Source organism: Barbus barbus (assembly GCF_936440315.1).
Source record: "Barbus barbus genome assembly, chromosome: 3".
Lineage (NCBI taxonomy): Eukaryota > Metazoa > Chordata > Actinopteri > Cypriniformes > Cyprinidae > Barbus > Barbus barbus.
The window spans coordinates 24,883,258-24,900,806 of NC_136731.1; the positions used below are offsets into that span (position 1 = coordinate 24,883,258).

General features: G+C 37.4%; 1 protein-coding gene across 9 annotated transcripts in view; it reads right to left on the reverse strand.

Annotated features, from left to right (window-relative positions):
* The window catches only part of LOC306853004 (G patch domain-containing protein 8-like), a 37,155-nt gene extending 20,979 nt beyond the window's left edge, over positions 1–16,176 (reverse strand). For 2 of the 9 annotated variants that reach the window (XM_079390149.1, XM_079390153.1), the window contains exons 1-3: positions 16,076–16,157; positions 15,399–15,443; positions 3,475–3,552 (exon numbers count right to left, since the gene is read on the reverse strand). Coding sequence is in view for 2 of the 9 variants with exons in the window: in XM_079390146.1 (XP_079246272.1) it covers positions 3,475–3,552; positions 15,399–15,443; positions 16,076–16,120 (168 nt within the window). In the remaining 7 variants the exon portion in view is untranslated. Of the gene's footprint in view, positions 1–914; positions 955–3,474; positions 3,553–15,398; positions 15,444–16,075 lie in introns of all 9 variants that reach the window. The other 7 variants (XM_079390150.1, XM_079390155.1, XM_079390152.1 and 4 more) reach the window with 6 other exon arrangements.
* Between the last annotated feature and the right edge of the window lie 1,373 nt (positions 16,177–17,549).

The window sequence follows — 17,549 nt, forward strand, 5'->3', positions numbered from 1 at the left end:
ATGTCCAGTGTCACTTAACAAAAAGGATTTTTTCAGCCAGTCTGCTTGCCCCATTGCACTTCCTGCTTAAACTGTCACTTATCCTATACCAAAAATGTATGTACTTTTAAATTACATACATAAAAATAAGTGCAATTTTAAGCAATGTAATTTGTATTCACAATTTAAAAACATTACAAAACAATAAAATTAATCATTTCATTTACCATAAAACAAAATAATAAAAAAATTAAATCAAAATATATACACTTTAATGTGATAAAATTTAACTCAATTGGGCTCAACTGGGACATTCACATTTTTTCCTAATTGTTGAGCTTTGACACAAATGTACATGGAAAAAATTGTCATTTCAATACAAACAGGTGTTTTTCATTAAACAGATGCCCTGTTTTTAAAGACAGGGCTGCAGATGTTTTATATGGGATACAAAACTCTTAGCCATGAAAGACGTCTTACAAAAACTGATACTAGAATAGAAAGAAACAGGAAATTTTTGAGAATTTACCTAATCATATTTGCATAAATTTGCCTTAGTCATGGGGTCTGAGTGTAACTGGAGCAGAAAGGACAACATGGAGAGGAGGAGAGGCATCAGGCATGCAAGCCCCTGAAATACAGAGCAAACCAGAGGAACGAGACGGAGAGAGACAAGAGCTGCCTGCGATATTATCTACATGCCTAGTCAACGAAAAATGCAGTCCCAGTTGCACAAGCACCATGCCAGCACATAATGACAGAGGGTACTGTACACCGAATCACTGTGTTGGAGAGACAGAAAGAGGACAGAATGATGAGAGAAACAAAGAGATAGTGAGAGAGACAGAGAGAAGAGGTGAGAGACAGAGAGAGTGAGAAAGCGTTACAAGGAGCCCCTAAAGAGACAGGAGGAGGAGAGCAGAGCGTGCAGATACAAACCGGGTCAGAGCTGCTTAGCTAATTGGGGCCAATTCGCTGCAGGAGAGAAATGTCGAACACCCCAAGTTGTGTACAATACTGAAAATATCTGAAATAAACTGTCCTACACAAACACTTACACAAAAACACACACAAGATACTGGGCACTAATGTGCTCACACACACACACACCACTTTCTCGCAATCAAAACACACACACACACAGTCTCTCTTTCTCTAGCTCCACTGTGGACGACACACTGAGTAGTTCATATCTTAATCAGGTCAGTCTAGCTTGAATCAAATGGCGCAGACACGCAGACCAGTTGCTTAATTGAATTGGTGGTCTGTCCGCGTAACAAAGGTCTGCCTCCGAATCTGACAAATCTAACTGACTCAGAGTTAATACATTGACAGAGCGCTTTAATTGAACCACTGGATGCCTGTCCTTTAGTATTAAAGTCTAGCTCTGAGAGTTGACGCACAGCTTCTGAAGGTGCGTTTGGGTGGTTTTGTTTCTTTGCCTTTTATGCTTAGGGGAGTCTATTTGCAGCAGGACAGATTGAACTATAGGGCCCGTTACAGTTCAACGTCAAACCTACAGCATAATCTCTATTTGGTGGCTTATGCATCGTGAGCTTGTGCAGCTAGTTTTGGTGTGCCTGTTTAATACACTAGCTGATTACAGAAGCAAACTAAGCAGATTTGTCTCAACTAGAGTTTCAATCATTTGGTTGTATTATCTGTATTTTACATATTAAATATTACATAGTATTACATATGTATATACAGTGCTGTGAAAAAGTGTTGGCCCCCTTCCTGATTTTTTTATTTTTTTGCATGTTTGTCACACTTTAATGTTTCAGATCATCAAACAAATTTAAATATTAATCAAAGATAACAAGTAAACACAACATGCAGTTTTTAAATACAGGATTTTTTTTATGAAGGGAAAACAAAATCCAAACCCAAAAGCTACACATCATGTTGAGATCCAAAGAAATTCAGGAACAAATGAGAAAGAAAGCAATTGAAATCTATCAGTCTGGAAAAGGTTATAAAGCCATTTCTAAAGCTTTGGGACACCAGCGAACCACAGTGCTCTCTCAAATGGTGAAAACATGGAACAGTGGTGAACCTTCCCAGGAGTGGCCGGCCGACCAAAATTACCGCAAGAGCGCAGCGACGACTAGAGACACAAACATCCAAAAAAAGAAAAAAATCAGGAAGGGGGCCAACACTTTTTCACACCACTGTATGTGTGTGTGCATGCATATATATATATATATAGAACTACATTTAAAATAACTAAATAATAAATAATTTCTAATATATTTAAAAATTTCATTTTCAGACGTCATTACTCCAGTTTATTCGTCTCACATGATCCTTCAGAAATCATTCTAATATGATGATTTGCTGCTCAAAAAACATTCCTTTTACAATTATTAACGCCGTAAACAGTTGTGCTTCTTAATATTTTTGTGGAAACAATTTTTTTTTTCAGGATTCTTTGATGAATAGAAAGTAAAAAAAACTGTTTATTTATCAGTGATTATTTGAAAAAAAAAAAGAAAAAAAAAACTATTGCAACGTTAAACATTTATATTTGATCATTTACACGTCACTTTAAACAAATGTAATGCATCCTTGTTGAAAAAAAAAAATCTTACTGACAACATTTGAACAATAGCATATAAAAAATATATTATGGTCATTTCTGGATTGCTAGGTTAATTGATAGTTTATTATCTTCTTTGTTCAACCGGTTGTATTTGTAAACAGCCTCTCCTTTTCTATTACCTTGTATAACTCAACCTTTAAATAAAGAGTGCTAACTGTGCTGTGGTCTGGATGTACTGTGGCTGTCATGAGGGCCCTTGGCATCCTCCTACACTGCAGCTGAATCGAGCTCATCCAGGTCAACTGTCAGAGGGACCTACTCATGTACACGCGGACAAACACTCCAGGTCTGTTCTTTGAAACGGCCTTGGACCAGGCTGTTCCTCATAAAATTAAGCAATATAACAGATCAAGATCTACATGCTGGTTATACACTGGCCAGTGTTGAATTATACATTGTATGCGCATGACTGCGAATGACTGTTTGTATCGTTCACCTTTTCCCCAGTGTGCCATCCACTTCACATTTCAAAGAGATGTCCAAATAAAACACTTCATTCTGGAATACCATCTAACATCACACAAGCACATCCATACTCACTCACATCTGTGATCAAAAAAACAATAAAAAAAAAAAACAGTAAGCTGATCACAGTGATTGGTACAATCCAACAGATCTCCTTCACCTGTGTCTTCATTATACAGTCACACAGGTGATGACACCAGATGTGTTCACTAAAGGCCGGGGTGGAGAACAGGGAAGGGGTCTACGGTGGCCTCCAGAAAGGGAGTGCTGACATATTTACCGAAAAGGATGTGATTTGACTATCTCTAAAATAAGGGAAGGGTCTGACCATAGAGGTGGTGTGGCTATCCCTGACTGGACCAATCATCCACACTCTCACATACAGGAAGCAGCCGTTCTAGTTAACAGTACAAAGTGAGGTGCCTTACCGATTCTATGGGCTTGTCCAAAGATGCCTGTTCCAACTCCAACTGACCTTCCTCATACTGATCAAAGTGATTTCCACCCTGAGAGGACAGAGAGAGACAGGGAAGATGACAGATTACAGCAGAGCAAACATTTTCTGTAAAATGTTACAAAAGGTAAATTAAATGTGCTAAAACGAAAGATGTCCCGTTAGCATTTTCACTCTAAAAATACATACAAAAACCGCAAAAATGAACAACCAGAACAGAGACATAAATTTTTTTGTGAACCAATTTTTGGTTTAATGCTCAAAGTTAAACTCCAGAATAACCGGATCAATCATCTGCCGCGATTGCGAAAGCAGGAATTTAATCAGATGAGAAAAAAAAATGAGGTCACCTTGAAAGGGAGGAGGGGTGATTTCCAATCCACCTGCTCATCTTTTTCTCTATGAAAGATAGGTCAGTCAATCTAGACTTTACCCTCTTTATTCTTGTTATTTTAATCTTTTGCCACTTGCTATTGAATAGAGATAGTGAAAGCAGAAAATCTGCAGGCAGTTGAATGAGATCGGGCAGAAATTAAATCGGTCTCTCTACTACGAGTGCCACAGCTCAAATCCAAACTATTGGACTTCTTTTGCCTTTTAAACCTTGGGTCTAATGCAATATAAACTAGAGACCAGTCTAAAAGTAACACACTTTGTGTAAGACAACTCTTTAAAGTTGCAATGTAACAGATACAGGGACAGATCTTTTTCCCCCCATATTGCCATATTGTCGTTCATCTGAGGGTACCAAAAAAATAAATTAAAAAGGTGTGAAGACTTGGATCTATTCATTTGTTGATCTGAATGCGAGTTTGAGGTCGAATGTAAGAAGAAGTCAGGGTTTAAGTGGACTAAATGATTCAAGAAGTCTGAGCTCAAAAATCAAAAAATTTTTTTTTTGCCAACTTCCCATTTAATTTTTAATTCTATTTAATGCTGACTTTAACTTTTGAATTCTCCTGAAACTTTTCATCTTAATGTGAGACCATGGACCACAAAAGTCATAAGGGTCAGTTTTTTTTTTTTAAATTGAGATTTATACATCATCTGAAAGCTGAATAAATAAACTTTCCATTAATGTATGGTAGGGCTGTCAAATTGGCTGAATAACTAAATTCAAATTTTGCACTAAATTTGATCAAAATTCGAATTATATTCGAATTTAAAAGGCATAATTTCTATTAGGGGGAAAAAAAAGCTTTTGGCTTTTCTCCTGAGGCCACAAGAGGGCACAGAGCAAACTATTACCGTACTAACGAATGTTTCTTCAAAAGCAATAAAAACACAAGACTATCTTTGAAAAAAAGTGCATAATGTTTAAAATAATTTTTATAAACCATATATAATTACATAGCTTAAACAATTAAAAAAACAAGCATCACGTAAGTATGTATAGTTTAATACCGAAAACCAATCACACAGAGTAGCCTACTTTTTTTCATTTAAAAACATGAGATGCAGTGGGATGCAGAAAACCGCCATAAAGCACTTGCATTAATTTTACATGGCTTTCTAAACATGCCGCTCTCGTGCGAGACGCAAGTGCAATGGTGATAGATGCCCCTCTAGAAAATGCCATAATATGCGTTCTGTGTGAACGGCTTGGTTTCAGTTTTGACGTAAACAACATCATCTCTGCACTGATGTTCTCTTTTTCCACTATATTTTGAATGAGCAGCGCCGCATCTAGTAGGTTCAACTGGATAGACTAAAAAAAGCATTAAAATGCAACGACACCTACATCGTCATCGCATCTTGTGTGCAACGTATAAGGCTGCCTGACACACATTTAAAATTCAAATACAGCGTTTTTGCATTCGAATGTGGATTTTTATTTTAAATTCAATGAATATTCGAAATTCAAATTTTTTTTTTGACAGCCCTAATGTATGGTTTGTTAGGATAGGACAATGTTTGGCTGAGATACAAATATTTGAAAATCTAGAATCTGAGGGTGCAAAAAAAAAAAAAGAAATCTAAATATTGAGAAAATTGCCTTAAAGTTGTCTAAATGAAGATCTTAGCAATGTATATCACTAATCAAAATTAAGTTTTGACATTTATGGTAGGACATTTACAAAATATCTTCATGGAACATGATCTTTACTTAATATCCTAATGATATTTGGCATAAAAGAAAATCCATACAATGTATTTTTGGCTATTGCTACAAATATACCAGTTCGACCTATGACTGGTTTTGTGGTCCAGGGTCACATATATGAATATTAAAATACATGAATTACAGGATCATGGTAAATGAGTAGATATGAAACTGATTTAATACCAGGGCTCGCAAAATTTCTAAATCCCTGGTAGCCCTTCGGGCAGGTACTCTTCAGATTTTGGTAGCCCGAAAATTAATTTAACTAGCCCAAATAAAATAAATACCATAAATGTCAATCAAAAACATTTTCAGTACACAAATATCAACGAATATCAAGGAAAGAGTTTTATTTTACTATTTACAAGGTATCTGCAGAATTCTTAATCTATTTAAGGCAATTTGAAAAATTATTTCTTATACCATTTAACATTTAAAACTGTCTAAGGCCTTAAAAACTCTTCAATTTAGCTTTATCAAATTAAAGGACCCGTGGGAGCAATGTGCCCTCTAATTTTTCATTTTAATTCTAAATTTTTTTTTTTTTTTCTTGCTGAGCAAAACTTTTCTCTATTCAGCGGACATTTCTGGCACCTGAGCAAAAGCATTCTTTATACCAGACCTGTACAGCATGCACACAAAAAAAAAGTGTGTAACAACTTTAATGTGCTATTTATATTTGATTTGACCCTCGATGTAACTAAATGATGTATATTTTAGGTTACCTGAGAAAACATTTTTACTGAACAATACACTGCAGCTCAAAAGTTTGAATCAATAAAGTTTTTTAAAGAAGTTTCTTATGTTCATCAAGGCTGTATCTATTTGATCAAAAATACTGAATATTATTTCACAAAATAATATTGTGAAATATTATTTCAATTTAAAATAAATGTTTTCCATTTTAATATACTTTTTCAGAAAGTATATTAGTATATCAGTATTTTCAGAGTCACATGTCCCTTTAGAAGTCATTTTAATATGCTGATTTTTAATCAGTGTTGGAAAAAGTTGTACTGCTTTTTTATTTTATTTAATTTTTTATACTGTATTTTTTGGGGCCGGTGATATTTTTTTAAAATAAAAAGTTAAAAAGAACAGTGTTTAGTCAAAATAGAGTTGTGTTTTGTGTTACAATATAAACTATTCAAAAGTTTGGGATCAGAATTTTTTTTCTTTCTTTTTTTAAAGATACTTTAAAAAAGTTTAAAGAAAGTTAAATAAACTTTATTCAGCAAGGATGTGTTAAATGGATAAAAATTATAGTAAAGACTTCTATTGTTAGAAAATATTTCTATTTTGAATAAATGCTGTTCTTTTAAACTTTTTATTAATCAAAGAATCAAAGAAAAAAGTAGCAGGTTCCAAAAAAATATGAAGCAGCACAACAGTTTCAACACTGATAATAAATCAGTATATTAGACTGATTTCTGAAGGATCATGGGACACTGCTGGAGTAATGATGCTGAACATTCAGCTTTGATCACAGCAATAAATGCTATTTTATAGTATAGGCATTAAAATAGGAAACCAATATTAGAAATTGCAATAATATTTCACTATATCACTGTTTTTTCTGTATTTTTGAAACGAATACAGCCTTGATGAGCAAGAGACTCAAAGACTCAAAAACAAGGTCATTTATTTATCAGGTTTATAATAGAGCCCTAACATAATATATTATCAAACAACTATTTAAACTGATAGAATAGAATACAAACTGAAGCAAAACTTAAGCTGAGATCTGTAATTTAGATATAAAAAAACGTGAACATGAATTCTTCTATAGCTGTCTAAACATCATTATGAAGTATAGTTTGTACAATACTCGTGTGTGTGACTGTACATGTTTCAGAGTTGTTACCGTTCTTTGCACATCCTCCGTTATTTCCAGCACTTAATCAAGCCACTCTTCTTTAATACATGAGGACGTTTTATTTCACGTCATTGCGTTTGCGTTGTCTCTCGTGTTGAGCGCACCACAACCATTGAAGTATTCAGTTTCTACAGCGACTCATTTGGTGCATATCGTTCTCTTTCTATGAAACCTGTAAACCTCATTCACCGGCTCTAACTCTGTCGTTTGCTGATGACACTGTTGTGTTGGGCCTGATCTCAGATAGTCTACACCTGAACATCAGCAAAACTAAGGAGCTGATAGTGGACTTCAGTACGAAGCAGGAGCGGTCATACCAGCCGATCACGATCAACGGGACTCCAGTGGAGAGAGTGGACAGCTTCAGATACCTGGGTGTTCACATCACGCAGGACTTGACTTGGTCCTGTCATACCAGCACCCTGGTGAAGAAGGTCAGGCAGCGTCTGTACCATCCGAGACGCTTAAGGGACTTTAGACTTCCCTCTCGGGTGCTTAAGACTTTTTACACCTGCACCATCGAGAGCGTCCTGACGGGCAGTAGTGTTGTCACGATACTGGAATTTCTAACTTCGATACGATACCTTGAAAAATATCGATACTCAATACCATTTTCGATACCACGGAGAAAAAAACTGCCACAATATTAAGGGGGTAATTTTTTTAATTTAAAGATAAATGTAACAAGTTGAGAACATGCGGTATATTTTACATGAACAAAAAAATGTCTTGAGGTACTTCATTTGTTGATTTATTTATTCATCTTTTATTAATCTTAGTTAAATGTTAATTGAAACTAACGTTTACTAATACATGTACTAATTAAAATCCAAAGTTCTATTTGTTGATATTCTCATTTGCTTCATAACCAAAATATTTCCAGATATAGAGCCCTATGAAATCAGTTTTATTTTTCCCCAAATTCCGTTTAATTTTTTTCTGCATTCAATTTTTTCCATTTTAATTTTTCTGGATTCCGTTTTTTTCCGTTTGAATTTTTCTGGACTCTTTTTTTTTAATGGTCAAATTAAATGCTATTAATCTAAAAGCATGTCTAATTAATTAGTCATGAAAATTATACAATTTAACATTTAATTTATTAAAAGTGTAACAAAAATGACACGTTTAGGGCCGTATGAAATGTTTGAACCTTATGTTTTATTGTTACCAAATTCTGTGTTTTAGCATGTCTATTATTTTAATGCATACAAACAATTTTTATTTATTCTTACAGTAGCCTTATGAAATGTTTTCCCCCTCAGAAATTCTGTGTTGTGTATTTAAATTTTACTGGATATCAGATGAAGGCATAAAACTATTTTAATTAATTTATATTTAAATTAATGAAAATTAAACATTTACATTTTTGGCAAATGAAGGGGATTTACTATTAAAATTAAAATATTTTGTGATTATTTCTTTTAAAAAAATTAACAGTAGTAGTAAGTAGTAGTATTATGTACATTCTACTAAATAATAGTAATATAGCCTATTTCTGGCACACAGTCTTTAATAGGCTAAGTTAAACCAAACTTTTATTTTGACGGGTTGCCGTGAATACTTCTAAAGTTCTGTGTGTGTATATGATATGATGCTAGTTTTACTCAAATTAAATGGTAAAATGCTCGTAAAGTGGCTTTCAGATCAGTTCTGGAGATATTGTTGATGTATTTATGTCCTCATTGAGACGGCAGAAGCTGAAATCACCGCGAGCGCCACATTAGTAAACACAACCGCACGTGCAGCACATTCACACAGAGACGCGCAGAACATGCAGGATTCATATTTAAATCCACTTTTGCAGCTTAATATTTACAGATACTAGTCCATATCGCGATTTGATTTAAGTGTAATGACCTACTTTTGATTAATTCATCCAAACTTTGACAAATTCCGTGACATTCCGCGTTAAACTGTAAATTCCGTTTTTATGACTGGATTCCGTGCGCGTTCTCTGCATCGCGGAGATCATAGATCCCTACAGATAGCGCTCCTGCTGTGTTCTTTAACAACCAGAGCAGTCATCTTTCTATTCGCTTCACTTTTGCTATTTAACCAGAGCGAAGGAGACGAGTGCGGTCACGTGTGGTGCTTGTCCACGCGCCTTTGGAGAGAAGTGAAAGTGACAGCTCGGCTAGTATCGGTGTAACGATACTTCGGGAAATTAATATTGGTACCGTTCAGATATTTCAGTATCGATATTTATCGAAATATCGATATTTTTGACAACACTAACGGGCAGCATCACTTCCTGGTTCGGGAACTGCACTATGCAGGACAGACGAGCCCTCCAGAGGGTGGTGCGTTCAGCGGAACGTACCATTCACACCGAGCTCCCTGACCTGCAGGAGATCTACAGCAAGCGGTGCCTGACCAGGGCCAGGAAGATAGTGAAGGACCTCAGCCATCCCAACAATGGACTCTTTTCTCTGCTGCGTTCAGGGAGGCGCTTCCGCTCCATGAAGGCGAACACAGAGAGAATGAGGAGGAGCTTCTTCCCGCAGGCCATTCGGAGTCTTAACCACTCTCAGCACATCACCCCACACTTTCACTTTGCACAATTTCAACTACAATCTGCACTAATGTCAGTCTCAGTTGTAGAAGGTTACATGAGGATAAATGAGTGGGATTTACATACCATTTGTCTTTAGTATTCCTTTTACTCACTTATACACTTTACTGCACTGCACACGGACACTTTATCACTGACATACACTTTACTTTATAGAATCTATATAGAATCATATTCTATTTTTATTCTCATATCTATTTTTATTTTATTCTATTTTATTACTAGTTTATTTCTATATATATATATATATATATATATATATATATATGTTTACCGTACTTATTTTTCTATTTGTATTTTTGTAAGCTTGAGGTTTTCTTAATTTTGTTGGACAATTTGTTGGACAGTCGTACAATACATTTCACTACATGTCGTACTATGTATGTGACAAATAAATTTGAAATTTGAATTTGAACATCAGCTCTATAGCGGTTTGCCCGAGCATTGCTATTCTTTCCCTTTTACTGGTGGCAGTCAATCAAATGGCTTCCCAACTCATTTTTGTGTGCGCGAGGCACATTATTTCTTCTGCGCGTCCGTGGTGGAAGAGCGCGCTCAGCTTAGAGGGAACACTGCGTGGGAGCCCTGTATTTAAGGTAGCCCGTCGGGCAGTGCAGTGATACATTTTGGTAGCCCGACTGGAAAACACAATAGCCCCGGGATGTCGGGCTAGCGATTTTGCGTGCCCTGAATACAAACAGAAACTGCTCAAAAGACTGACAGCAGCTAAAACTGGTTAAGGCTGTCTGCTGTTTTTGCACACCACGACTCTCCAGCTCTGTGTGCCATCACCAGCCTCTGTCCCAATGACAGGCCAATGACAAACACACACCCACCCGCATACACACAGCTAAAACCAGAACTGGCCACTACAAGATTCTGAAGAACACAGTAATAAATTCACTCAACAATACAACGGTTGCACTTGACATTTATTTGGTGCAACAACATTCAATAGCATAGTCCCACATACATCCAACAGGAATACTGTGCGCTTTTACACATGCAAGCCAAGAAAATATGCTCTCAGCAGGGTCACGATTTGACATGCTCCTGCCCTCCGACACAGCACAGAGTGTTGTGGCAGCAGAACAGCAATACTGTGCTAGAGAGGAGAGATTTGTAGGCAGAAGGATTATGCAGAGGAGCAAAGCAATATCACGTATGACAGATGCATTCCCGAGTCAGTGTTTACAAATGTGCGGAAGGAGGACCATATACACATATTCAAATGTCTTTGTGTCAGTTTATGGTTTAAAATGCCCATTTCGTGTGCGTATCCTAGGTGTTTTAATATTAAAAAGCCTACTGACTCGGTACTTCCGCCTAAGTCAACAGTGACTTTTTCCACGTAATTGCGTATTACGTGACGTCACGAACGCGCATCACAGAACAGAGCAAGGCGAGCATTTGTGCTTATAAAACTTAAACTTTTTTATTTATTTTTGAAATGACCGATCGTTTCGCTAGATAAGACCCTTATTCATCGTCTGGTATAATTTAAAGCCCTTTGAAGCTGCACTGAAACTGTCATTTGGACCTTGAACCGTTTGGGTCCCAATGAAGTCCATTTTATGGAGAAATGTTTTCATCAAAAACCTTAATTTCTTTTCGACTGAAGAAAGAAAGACATGGACATCTTGGATGACATGGGGGTGAGTAAATTATCAGCAAAAGTTTTTTTAAAAGTGAACTAATCCTTTAACTCTGATTGGTCATTTACTGCATTGAGCAGTCAAATATGACCAATAAAAGTGGATATTTCACTGATGTCCATGGCAACACGCTATATGTCTCTCACAACTGTGCAGTCATCACAAATCAAAACAGCTCATTAACCCATCACTTTGGGAGAATGTATTAGAAAAACATGTGACTAATATTAAAGGAACAGTTCACCCAAAAATACAGCTGTTCAATTTGGGACTAAAAGAGCTGATCAATGCCTAATTATGAGAAATAATTCCCGAAGGAAATGAGAGACAGACGGTGACACCCCCTGCGGGAGACCTTTCTGGGAAATACATTTCCATCCTGCACGGATTTTACTCTCATCCCGTCTGCTGGTAGCAAAGACATCTACCCGGCGACAGCAGGACCAGTGACAGTTTGAGTCCAGACCCCTCAGGAGCCAGAGCTGAACTCATATTAGCAGAACTTTGAACAGAAAGAACAACCACTGAGAGAGAATATGGCATAGGGCACATCGATATATATCAAGAGAGAAGAAATCAACATGGAGACTTAAGCGGAAAAGAAGAGATGGGGTATTAAATTAATTTTAATTTTTTCAGCATGCACACAAAACCCTTGTTTAACTACAGCCGAGACAGGAGCACAATGCAGAAATGTGACTGACAGTTTGTCTGTTGTGGATCAACCAAGCAGAACATGTGGCTTAGATCGCGTAGCGTGATTCATCAGACTGTAAGCTGAACTTACAACCTTTTTTTACAAGTTCTGCGACTCATCTCTGAGATCCTGCACACACCTCAGTGCTGCAGCTAGAAAACACAACCAAACATGGAGAGAGAAACCACCACAGCCAAGATAAATAATCCCACTCTATCACCCAATTAAAGACATCACAACCTTGAGCAAGCTGCATTGAAACACTGAACCAATCCACTTTAAACTGCATGGTGTCGTGCCCAGTCTTTATATGGACAGACTTGAGTCTAATTCAAACCAATACTGGTGGACTTATTTTGTCTCTTCAGGCTCAAATAAATATATGCAGTGTATTCGGTTGTTTGCCAGACACTGCAAGTGAAAAAAGCCAACAGTCAACTAAAGACAAGTCTATGTCATAGACTGTCAGACTGTGTCGGTTGCATTAAATGAAAGATTTACATAAACATTCCTCATGAATAAAGATGGACCAAAGGCACAAAGGTGAAGCAACAAACATCAAGACCTGAAAGGAAAGTACACAGACCAGCACATTGGTATGCTGGCCACAGTCAGCAAGAGGCACTGCTGTCAAAGACAGACATACTATGCAGGTAAACACACAAAGCATTTGAATTCACAATGCATCATCTCGCCTAACTACACACGACACGACAGGATTCCAGCAAAATGCAGTTTGGCTGTCCACACTACACGTGATGTGACAGTGCGACACGACAGAATCAATCAAATATCACAGCCAATCAGAAGCATGTGTGGGCAGGCTCTCTCTGGAAGCGCACTGCAATCGCAACGAATGGATGTGTTTATAATCTAATTCATAAATATTAAACCTTTTTAAAATCATTAAATGTACATACTGAGTGACTGATAACATCTTTGTCATGGAATACACTCCTTGGTTCACAGTGAGTCCACAGTTTTAACAGTCATCTTTGCTATTTTCAAGATCTGAGGTAAACTATCTGTTGTTGGTTTCAGTATGGCTATAAGGTCATGCAATATGATATATAAACTCATATTAGACACGTTTAACTTTGAATAAAGCACAAAATCATCTGAGATTATCTACGGTCATATAGTTTGTATATTGTTGTTGCAGCTGCGACGTCGCGGAAACAGAAACCGTTTCTAAATTAGAAATTTTGCATGTCGCCGTCGCGGATAGTTAGGATAAAAACTCTAATTAACATGGAAAAGATACCCTTTACCACGTGTTGCGGCACCACGTGTAGTTAGGACACGGTGTAAGACAGAGATGAGCAAAACGTAATGGAAAAACCCAAGGGAGAACAAGAACAATGACCACAGTTATGAATTTCTGAAAGTGACCCATAGAGGACATCTATTAATATTTACTTTCAGTGTCTTCCAACATTTCATGGGCTTAGTTGTTACAATCCCTTTAACATATCACAGTCTGAAGCTTAACATGCTAAAATTCTAAAATTTGATTTTGACAATCGGCTAAACAAAGTCAGAAAAGTAAATGTTCAAAGACAAAGTTTTTACTTAAATGCATCTGAAGAGTTCTCATGTCTTCATGTCATTATTCTCTCACAGCAGTCTGTAAATGTTAATGCTCGAAATGAACTCTAGTTTCTATAAATATATGATGTGGTTCACTAACATTCAGTGAATGCAAAGCTCTGCATTTCATTTGATTTCGATAACCGACACCGTCTCATTCCAAATACAGTGTCTAATTGTGGTGAATTTTATTTATTTAGGGCCAACCTGCAGTAAACCGAGGGAATGAATGAATGTGTAAATAAATCAGAGACAGTGTGCATGCAAAGGAACACATTTCTATTGATTTATGCAAGTCTTGCATGTGCACAGCAGTTATTTTATGTATCTGAACAGGAAAAATATACACTACTGCTCAAAAGATTTAGTAATGTTTATAAAATAATTCTCTTCTGGTCACCAAGGCTGCTCAAAAATACAGTAAAAACAATAATACCGTACCATACTATTACAACTTCGACGAATTTAACGATTACTCCAGTGTCACATGATTATTCTCATATGCTGATTTGCTGCTCAAAAATATTTCTTAATATTATAAATGTTGAAAACAGTTGTGCTGCTTAATGTTTTTGTTGAAAGATGTTTTAGGAATTGAAATAAATAAAAAGTTCAAAAAAACACCTTTTACTTGAAACAGAAAATGTATGTACATTATTATGTCTCTATTCTCTGTTTGACAAATGTTGTGTGTCGTTGTTATATACAAGTACTGAAATCTTACTAACTCCAAACTTCTGAAAACTAGACTACTCTAACGAGGCTGGTAAAACTAGACATTGGAAAGAAAAGTTTCAAACAGTAACTAACAACCACAGTGTCCAAACATTATTATTGATTGTTTAAAGAATAAACAAATGCTGTTAATTCTGTCCCCAGCCCCTGACAAATTGCCAAGGCAAAGCTCTCAGTTGGCTGCTGGCTCTGATCTAAACTACGGGCTTCACACTGTTCGTGGGCACTCTAATAAAAGCCTGTTTGTTCCTGCCAATACCCCATGCACAGCCCAGCTGGGGTTTTTAGAAACCCTTCTTCAGATGGAGGCTGGACAACATGGCCCATCTGTCTACACATCAGTGCGGGAAAAAACTCCCCCAGCCTCTAGATAAATCAGCAGAGAACCTTCCCAGAAGCACCATAAAGAATTATATTAAGAAAATACCCATGACAAATAACACTGTTCATCAAGAACAAAGATGAACAGAAAATGTTACATGCATCACCAAATAAACAATTTCAAAACCCTATTTTAATCATGAATGCAAACACTCATCTGACATCGGCAAAATGCAATAAACAACGGATCTCTCTTATCACATTGAATCCATGCATTAATACTACAGACCTTGTAACTGACAGGAAAGTAGTCTTTATACCAGTTGGCATAACTTGTATTTTGCATACCTGATTTGCAGCACAAACATGCCATTGTGCAAGACGAGAGTGAGTCTGAGACAAAAACAAAACAAACAATGCCTGTATTATTCACATATAGCCAAAACCTCGAGCATACACAGGACATGATAACACGGCTAACGTCCTAGCAAACTTAAAGCACACTTTTGACTAAAAAGAGCTTTAACTACAAAACTCAGCTTTTGATTCGGAAGCTTTACAAGTAAAAGCAAACGTTTTACATTCAAATAATTAATATTACAATCAGGTGGCCGTTAGAAAATGAGATATTTGCTTATAATCTTTTGACTGAGGCGTTTATCTCTCAATGCAAGGCCAGCTGCGGACATCCTACCAGCGTCAAAACCCCTTCTCAAATTAACAACATATCAAGTCAAACACAAGGGGTCAAATAACGGAACTTATCAAACTTCAACAGCCATCTGGATAGTTATTGGAAATTCTTAAAAATGTATGAGGTAACCTGGAAAGCGACACGGACAGCTCACTGGTCTCGAGCTTGTGTCGCTGCTAAACTGGGACGATAGCGCTGTTGTGGTGTCATGGGGCAGCGCTAGCTCAGCGGCTCAAACAAATAATACCAAACTGTACAACGCACAGCTCTGCAAAACGCACGGTTATCCAATATGTTTCGGATACGTGCAGCTCATGTGGTATTTGTTTACCTGGAAATCACGATCTTCGTTGAATCTAGAGAATCTGTCGGCCATTTTCTCTCCTGCTCGCCTCGTCTCCTGCGTTTCGACTGTTGACCGAAACGCTTAGTGAAGTAAGCGGATGAGCGATAGACCAATGGCAGCGCGTCTCTGTTGATTGATGGGCCAGCTGGCCAATCACCTAAGAGCGTCGTATTCCGCTCGCACTGGCTCTGGAATAAAGCATTTGAGCTATTACTGGTGTTTGTTCTTCATGCTAGCATCAAAGGAAGAGTGTAGGAATACCGTGCATTTATAAGGATTCTGGACACTTTTACAAAATTTACGCATCCGCTTTAAAATGTGGGTTACAGTTGCTACAGTACTGTTTTATATAAACCTTTTAAAACTCTGTTTATGAATGGCCGAATAATAATTGAACTTCAATAACAATACACATTTTACTCAGTTTGTTATTTAAGATATTTTTGTATCATGTATATACATATAGCATTTATCACTTATGTGAATCTTTGTATCAGCTGTCTTTTGTTAGTTACTGCGATGTGCCAGAAAAAAAAGGCCCTTTCTGACAAAGCATGCTGCACAACTTCTTGTCCAGGCCCTTGTCGTTTCTAGACTGGACTACTGCAATGCTCTTCTGGCTGGTCTGCCATCAAACACAATCAAGCCTCTACAAATGATTCAGAATGCAGCGGCACGGCTGATCTTCAACGAGCCCAAAAGAGCGCATGTTACACCTCTCTTCATCTCCTTGCACTGGCTACCAGTGGCAGCTCGCATCAAGTTCAAGACACTGATGCTTGCGTACAGAACTACCACAGGCTCAGCACCCTCCTACTTCCACTCACTATTACGAACCTACATCCCCTCCAGAAGTTTGAGATCTGCTAGTGAGCGACGCCTTCTGGTACCATCACAGAGAGGCTCAAAATCACTCTCCAGAACATTCTCGTTCACCATTCCTGGCTGGTGGAATAATCTCCCCACCCCTATCTGGAACGCCGGATCCCTGGCAATCTTCAAGCAACAACTGAAAACTCATCTCTTTCGGCAGTACTTGACTTCATCCTAAACTTTCCCTCTATCTTTCTCTCCGCTTACTAGCTTGTACTTATTTGAACAATGACTGAGACTTGGTGTTACGAGCACTTCCTCTGTCTGATTGCCTCTTCAAGATGAATTGCTTTTTGTATTCCCCAATTGTAAGTCGCTTTGGATAAAAGCGTCTGCCAAATGACTAAATGTAAATGTAAAAAAATCCCATTGGCTCACAAGTGTGAAGTGAGTGAAGTGACATTCATCCAAGTATGGTGACCCATACTCGGAATTCGTGCTCTGCATTTAACCCATCCAACGTGCACACACACAGCAGTGAACACACACACACACACACACACACACACACAGCAGTGAACACACACACACCGTGAACACACACCCGGAGCAGTGGGCAGCCATTTATGCTGCGGCGCCCGGGGAG